The sequence below is a fragment of the Pseudoliparis swirei genome, chromosome 12 (genome assembly GCF_029220125.1).
Source record: "Pseudoliparis swirei isolate HS2019 ecotype Mariana Trench chromosome 12, NWPU_hadal_v1, whole genome shotgun sequence".
In the NCBI taxonomy this organism is placed as follows: domain Eukaryota; kingdom Metazoa; phylum Chordata; class Actinopteri; order Perciformes; family Liparidae; genus Pseudoliparis; species Pseudoliparis swirei.
This window is the reverse complement of record NC_079399.1, coordinates 6,165,967-6,174,445: the sequence shown is the minus strand read 5'-3', so window position 1 is coordinate 6,174,445 and position 8,479 is coordinate 6,165,967. Positions and strand designations below refer to the sequence as shown.

The window sequence follows — 8,479 nt, the reverse complement described above, 5'->3', positions numbered from 1 at the left end:
AGCAACCCGGCAGACAAGCAACAGCAGGTTGGATTCTTTTATTCATTTCACTTTTATTTTTCCAAGAGATAGATAGATGGATAGAAGGATAGACAGATATATAGATAAATAGATAAGAGGTAGATAGGTATATAATATATATATATATATATATATATATATATATACTGTAGATAGATGGGTCGATAGGTATAGGATATAGATAAGTAGGTAGATATAGATAGATAGATAGATAGGTAGGTAGGTGTAGGTTAGTCGGTATGGACACTAATATGTTAACATATATTTACAAATATAATCCAATGTCAATTTATCCTGTGCTGACTGTCGATGTTTAATATATATATATATATATATATATATATATATATACTGTAGATAGATGGGTCGATAGGTATAGTATATAGATAAGTAGGTAGATATAGATAGATAGATAGATAGGTAGATAGATAGATAGATAGGTAGATAGATAGATAGGTAGATAGATAGATAGATAGGTAGATAGATAGATAGGTAGATAGATAGATAGATAGATAGATAGATAGATAGGTGTAGGTTAGTCGGTATGGACACTAATATGTTAACATATATTTACAAATATAATCCAATGTCAATTTATCCTGTGCTGACTGTTGCTGTTTAATATATATATATATATATATATATATGAATCATAATCATATTGTTGTTGAGCTTCAATAACACCTAGAGCACATCCACTTATCCTCTTCAACCCTTTTAAAGCAGCAGAAAGGTTAATGAGCCAAGAGTAGATGTGGAAATGACCCCAGAATATTCATAACCAATAAGCCTTTTCTTTTTCTTTTCTTTTTTACTGAGAATTGTTGATGTGCCATGTCATCCACAATTATTGATCCACCCACACAGAACATTGAGCTTCAGTTTACATGAAATGAAGCTAAATGGAGCTGAATTACCTGAGCGGGCTCAGACAGGAGCGGTGCAGTGCTGCCCCCTGCTGGCGCTGCTGTACACATGCACGTGTTGAGAAGTTGTTTACTGAGTAAGTGGAGAGTTCCGTGTACGGCCAGTAGAGGGCGCTAATGCAACAATTCCGAAGAAGAGGAGGAATTTCTCCCTTTCTGAAAGTTTCACTTTCATTTCACTGTGAACTTGGATTCTCACGAGCGCGACCTCGGAGAGGAAATACTCCAAAGACTTTTATTTTTCATTTGGTTAAATAACAGCTTATCCCGAACGGTGGATACTAATGAACTAAATTACAACAAGGCAGTCATCTGTCGTGTGATCCGACTACTTTAAAGGTCTCTTTCGCTTTTGCTTTAATTTGTCGACGCCAGAGGTTTGTGTGAAGCCAGAAGAGACGCAGAGAAAGTAGAATCCGTGCTATAAATGTGACTTTTTTGTAATCCTCCTGTTTTTCTTACAGCTGAAATCATGTCGTTCCTACTGAGTGAAATAAAGCGCGTCAACAGAGACGCAGCTCGTGTTGGAAGGTAAGTGATTTTTTACAAAATGTTATAAAAATATTATATTTCTTATATTTTGTTATTGAGGATAATTACATCAAATAAAACCATACATCTATAGTTAAAGATTGTATAAACACAACTTGCTGTTGAGCTGTCACATATAGACCTCTCTTTCAACAGCAGCCATGTTGCCTCGTCACAACGCCTGCAATTGGCAATATAATTATATTTAGCGCGTGACAGTCGTAACATTGAGCCAGCACGCGCATTTCTAGGGCCCTGGCCTCGCCTAAATGGAACAGGACCAATAACGCGTGTTATTAATGCACCTTTTATTAATGATAGGACAAAGAATGTTTTTCCTGCTCTGACCCAACTCGTCACCTCGTTGTAGAGGCGGAGTTACGCACGGACTCCGAGATCCTGACGCTGACGCGAGAAGATCTGCATGAACTGTTCCCCGGACCTCAGCACTTCAAGCTGAGGAGGACCCTCTATGACATCATCCACAAACAGGTGAGCCAACGAGTGTGATTACAAAGGGTATTTAAATGCAGATGCAATGCGTAGAAACGGGTCTATATTTGCAAAAAATGTAGTGTAATATAATTTTTTTTGTTTCAGCCGATTGCTGAACAGCTCCTGAAAAAACTGAAGGGGTTCCTCCCACGTGAATCTGTCATGGGTGTGTACAGGTTACTTTCACTTTCACTTGTTTGATAGTGGAGGCAGTATTATGTAAATGTATAATGTCCCCATTTGTGCGCGAAAGTTGGTCCAAATAGTCCCGGTTTTCCCCACAATTACATTAAATAATAATAATTGTTTTCAGCGCTTAGGTTTATTATTACCTAACCCAAATATAAAACATAAACAAGTGAACCACCCGTCTGACACTCATTCAACACTCATTTGTCCGTATGTAAGTCAAATTAATCGTTGTTTTCTTTCTAAGAATCAAACCTTTTTTTCAGACTCAAGGTACAAAGCATTAAATAGAATAAAATACATACAAAATCACAAGAAAAATACCTAGAACTACGAATGCTTTATAAATAGACAGCTGTACCAATGTCTCCACAGATGGCAGCGTGTCGTCCTAAACTTTATATTTGATCAAACCATGATGGTTTCATTTTCGGAGTCATCAACCCGGCAGATGAATTTATACATAACATTTCCTAAAACAGCTTGTAAAGTATTAACTCCTGCAGTCACACACATTTCACTGGCACTACTCCATCTCAGTCTCTTTAATTATATTTGCATGGCATCATGACACTTCCTGCTTCCTTCCTAAGGTACCTACGTCACTTCCGCCTGCTGACCGTGGGGTTGATTGGCGCTCTCGATGGCCGACCTGAGCGCTGACATAACTGTCCCCCATCCAGATGCAAACGGTCATCCAGATTCTAACACGCCCAGCCGGGTTCTCTCTCTCCAGCTGCTCTGACTAACAACGGGGTCCTGGTTGATTACCTCCAAATGCTGAAGGACACGAAGACCCAAGTGAATTCCATCCAGAGTTTCCTGGATGCTCACATCGGCCTTCTGGAAGAATTCATCGCAGATCAGCCGGACAGCGGCCAAACCGACGGCTGTTCACAAGAAGCAGGAGGTGAGTCTCCCTCTCCTTAACGTCACAAAGGTTTAATCAGTAGTATTTTGAGATTTTTATTTTTTAAATATATATAAACTAAAAGAATTTGAGTCATTTAGTAATAATGCCATGTTATGTGACGGACTCTTTTTCAGGTTTGGGTACCTCAGATGCCTTTGGTCAAAACTTTAAACAAATTGGCCCCACTGGTCCCCAGGAACCACAAAGTAAATCTCACTTTCTTCCTCTTCCTATTTTCATGTTATGTAAACATATGTTCAATTCAATTCAATTCAGTTTATTTGTATAGCCCAATTTCACAAATTACAAATTTGTCTCGGAGTGCTTTACAATCTGTACACATAGACATCCCTGCCCCAAAACCTCACATCGGACCAGGAAAAACTCCCAAATAACCCTTCAGGGGAAAAAGGAAGAAACCTGGAGGAGAGCAACAGAGGAGGATCCTCTCCAGGATGGACAGATGCAATAGATGTAATGTGTACAGAAGGACAGATTTAGAGTTAAAATACATTCAATGAATATGACAGAGTGTATGAATAGTTCATAGTAGGCATATTCCACGATGGAGACCTCCACGATCCATCAGGCAGATGGCGGTGGGGAGGAGGAGTGGGCGGAGTCTCAACAGTGGGCGGAGTCTCAACAGGACAGTGGCGTAGTCAGGAGCAGGAATTCCACGACCCAGACCTCAATGATCCATCAGGCAGATAGGATCTATATCGTCTCATTTTTGAAATATATATACTAAAAGATTTGGAGCCATTAAGTAATAATATCATTTTATGTGACTGACTCTTTTTCAGGTTTGGGTACCTCAGATGCCTTTGGTCAAAACTTTAAACAAATTGGCCCCACTGGTCCCCAGGAACCACAAAGTAAATATCACTTTCTTCCTCTTCATATTTTCATGTTATGTAAACATAGTTCGCCATGTTGCACCCCTTTTGCATTTGTACCTGACCTCAAGGCCACCGTAGTTCCCCGACATGCTTGGAAAGAGAGGAGTGAGCGGAGGGATATTCCGTTGGTTGCAATTCCCAACCTCACCACTAGATGCCACTAAATCCGACACAACTGCGTGAACATCTGGCCACCGAGCAGTTGCCACGAGCCACGAACGACCACCCGTTGCCACCTGTTAAACATCTGTTCACCCTGCTACATATAGGAATATATATGTGAAGTTAATCATTAGTATTTGAGATTCCAATGTTAAAAAAATAGTTGATTTTTGAAATATATATACTAAAAGATTTGGAGTCATTAAGTAATCATGCTTTTTATGTGACTGACTCTTTGCCAGGTTTGGGTACCTCAGATGCCATTGGTCCAAACTTGAAACAAAGTGGCCCCACTGGTCCCCAGGAACCACAAAGTAAATATCACTTTCACTTTCTTCCTCTTCATATTTTCATTTGGAGTCAGTAATTGTATTTTGCCGTTCTCCTAACAGAGCATCACTCAGATGCAAGTGTTTCAGTCCCGGCTGGCCAAAGAGATGGCTTTCAATACGGTGAATCTCCCTCTCCTTAACGCGACACATGTTCAATCATTAGTATTTGAGAATCCAATGGAGGCGAAAAAATTACGTTGATTTTTGAAATATATATACTAAAAGATTTGGAATCATGAAGTAATAATGCTTTTCATGTGACTGACTCTTTGCCAGGTTTGGGTACCTCAGATGCCTTTGGTCCAAACGTTAAACAAATTGGCCCCACTGGTCCCCAGGAACCACAAAGTAAATCTCACTTTCTTCCTCTTTATATTTTCATGTTATGTAAACATATGTTGATTTTAGAAATATATATACGAAAAGATTTGGAGTCATTAAGTAATAATGTCATTTTATGTGACTGACTCTTTGCCAGGTTTGGGTACCTCAGATGCCATTGGTCAAAACTTTAAACAAATTGGCCCCACTGGTCCCCAGGAACCACAAAGAAAATATCACTTTCACTTTCTTCCTCTTCATATTTTCATTCGGAGTCAGTAATTGCATTTTGCCGTTTTCCTATCCCGATCCAAGTGCTTCCAAGCCCGCTCCCGCTTATCGAGTTAATGCCCACGGTGGCAAAAGTGATGACATTCAACAAGACACAGGAGGTGAATATCTCTCTCTCTCTCTCTCTCTCTCTCTCATGTTTTATCCAGTTTGAGGTTACACAAGGTAACTCTTTCTTCCTCTTCTCACTACGGTTTTCTTGTGAATCTCATTCTCATGTTTGTTCATTCTCTACAATTTAAAAAAAATGCATTATTAGCCTTATGATACGGAAATACCTTTTTTTTATCCAGTGAATTGAATCATACACAAAGCCCACAGTGGGGTACAATTGTGTGTTGGGGAATAATATCGGACTCGGCTTAAAGTTTAATGGCTTGAAATCTAATTCCACGTTTTTGGGACTTTTGATAAACGTACGCTGGGGAATCGCTTTTTATACTCATTTTTTTTCCATCTTTCCTTCAACATTTAAAAAATATATATATTTTAACATAGAAAGAAAGGTGGAGAAAACTATTGGAAACATGTTTTTCCTTTAGTCTACTCAGTGGTTAGATAAACGGATCTAAACTGGGATTCGTCAGTCCATCGTATGTTCGGCTAACCCTCGACTCACCTCCGATTTATGCTTTGATGAAGTTTTTATACGTTTTGTTGCAAACCATTCATTCACAATAACATCTGTTAAGAGGATTACAAAAAAAAATCGAAATATTCTCTCTCACCTTCAAAATCAAGAAAAGACCAAAGACAAATATAGAGCCGTCCTCTGTACCCAATCACGCTTTTGTGGCAGGAGATTTAAAATGTTTGACTGATTGTGTAAATCCATCTGACTGATTGATAACGCTGTGTTTCAAATTAGGAGAGCCCTTCGTCATTTTGTCTGTACCGTATGTTGTGGAATGTAAGTCACGTCATAATTAGACCCAGTTCAAATTTAGGTTGTTGTCCCTCCTGGAGCTGTTTGCCTGTGTTAGCTCTCCAATACAAGTTCCTCAAGAGAAGGTTTACTCATAACCTTCCTTATGGGAAAACTGTACTTTGTCTATTATCAACGTAAAGTTATAAGACACTGTCATGTTTTTTGTTTTTTTAACCCTCCTGTTACCTTTAGGGTCAATTTGACCCCATTCAATGTTTAATGTCGGTGTTCTTTCGGGTCAATTTGACCCCAGGCTGTTTTTCACTGTGTCAAACATATAAGAAATATCAACTTTTTTATATATTTAATAGGTAGTCAACAAACAAACATAAAGTACCTCACACTTAAACTTGGAAAACAATATTAATTCTAATAAATTTCTGGAGGTTTTAATTGCTGGGGTCAAATTGACCCCGAGGGTAAAATATGTCAGTAAATATAAAGGTAACAGGAGGGTTAAACAGAATGTATCAATGAACATAAAGAGATGATTTGAGGGGGTTACCATTTTTTTGTTGCCATGATTATTCTGAGCTCTCCATCCAAAATATTTGAAGAATAATTATATGAAGAAGAAACATACTTTATTAATCCCCAAGGGGAAATTAGTTCTCTGCATTTAACCCATCCTTAGTTATTAAGGAGCAGTGGGCTGCAGTGATGCGCCTGGGAAGCAACTGGGGTTTCAGTGCCTTGCTCAAGGACACTTCGACTTGCAACTAATGGGGAGAGCGGGGATCGAACTGACAACCTTGGGGTTGCAGGACGGCCCTCTTACCCCACTGAGCTACAGCCATATTCTGGTGTTCTTGTAAATGTATATATCTGTGTCACATGCAGAACTATTTTTCTTTCTGTAGCCACGTTGTTGTACAAGATGGTTGTTGGCGGCGGTGAAACCTTCGGCACCGACCGGACGCTGATGCAGAAAGTGGAGAAACCATTTCAGGATCGGCTCCGGCCTTGCGGCACCCAGGACAACAAGATCACGTTTGTCTTCTGTCCGATCAGTTCCCGCGTTGGGGCAGATGTGGAGGCAGCCATGGTTGATATTAAAGGTAAGGGAAGGATTTTTCAGCCCATTCCAATTGAAATAAAAATTGCATATAATTTATTTACAATTTTTTATTTTAACATTTTTTATTTTGAATTCATTTTGAATTGGAAAGTTATTTCTGACTTAAATGATCCAATTTTAGTTATCAACATATCGATGTGTCTTTGTGAAAGACAATATTTTGGTGACTCTCATTCTCCCTTCTCTCTTTCGGTGTCCTCAGATGATAAACCGATCGTTCTGGTGTTGATGCACCACACACACGAGGTCAAGCCTGTGAGCTCGATGAAAATACGGCCCGATGACGATAGAATTGTGTTGCGTGTCAACGTGTTCTACCATGAGACATGTGGGTTACTGAAGTGTGAACAAAATGATGCTGCTGTCACTGAGATACAAAACAAATTAGAGGAGAGCTTCATCCGGAGGAGTCGCGATAGAGGTGGACATATCCAGGGCGGGGGTGCTGACAGCAAGAGTGCTGATGGTATCTATAATAAATGGAACCCCAAGAATTGGTTTAGCCCGAAGTAAACATTTTTGGGATGGTATTCAGTCAGTTCATGTAATGGGTTGCAACAACAGCAACAAATAAAACACATTGCAGAAAACATTATTATATCCTCCTTTGTAAGATAATCGTGGCTACTGAATAGAGTCTAATGATAATTGTTTTCTCACGGGTTTAAATAGCTAAACAAAGAGTTATCTGCACATGTTCTGCTGTTTTAAATATTCGAAAGCTTCATCATATAAATTGCATTTTGTAAATTTTCCAATGCTCAGTTATCAGCCGGATTGTATAGATTTAAGGAAAAATGTTGAATCCAGTATTTGAGCTGCTAGAGATCATCAGACTTATAGTTATGACATTAATTTCCTTGAATCAAATGTCAAATAATCAATTCTACAATTTGTTTCAGTGTATATTAGGACTTAATTTAAGGGATTAAAGAGTGTCACAAAGCTCAGTAAATGTGTCTATTTTTCTCAACACCATACTCAATAATTAATGCAAAAGAAAACACATGTTTGCTTCAAATTATGAGTGTGCAATTTTGCTGTCCCATACTATATAATTGTGTTGTAGAACGTGTATGTAAGGTGACATGGTTAATATTTCTTATACTCTCAAATAAATGCAATAAGTGTGTAATCATCTGGTCTGGGGTCCTTTTTTTAATGGCATTGTAATTATGATTAAAAACCAGGTACGTAGCTCATCTTTTGGACTTACATAGTGTAACAATAGCCTTGACATGATTTTATTGGAAATCAGTTCTAGTAAATATTGCACATTTAAAACCTCACTACGGGTGTATTTTTTGTCAAAAATATGTGTGTTCAGTCACATTCAGATCGAATGATTTCAAATTAGAAAACGACACAGTTTCTATGTATAACTGTAAAA

At 38.5% G+C, this 8,479-nt stretch overlaps 1 protein-coding gene across 1 annotated transcript; it reads left to right on the top strand.

Annotated features, from left to right (window-relative positions):
• Positions 1-1,639: 1,639 nt before the first annotated feature.
• On the top strand, positions 1,640-5,091 carry LOC130203002 (uncharacterized). Its single transcript, XM_056428901.1, has 10 exons — positions 1,640-1,649; positions 1,849-1,970; positions 2,079-2,139; positions 2,899-3,072; positions 3,210-3,281; positions 3,882-3,953; positions 4,382-4,453; positions 4,532-4,591; positions 4,748-4,819; positions 4,950-5,091. The coding sequence occupies exons 1-10, from the start codon at positions 1,640-1,642 to the stop codon at positions 5,072-5,074; spliced, it is 840 nt and encodes a 279-aa protein (XP_056284876.1). The 3' UTR covers positions 5,075-5,091.
• The last annotated feature ends 3,388 nt before the right edge of the window (positions 5,092-8,479 follow it).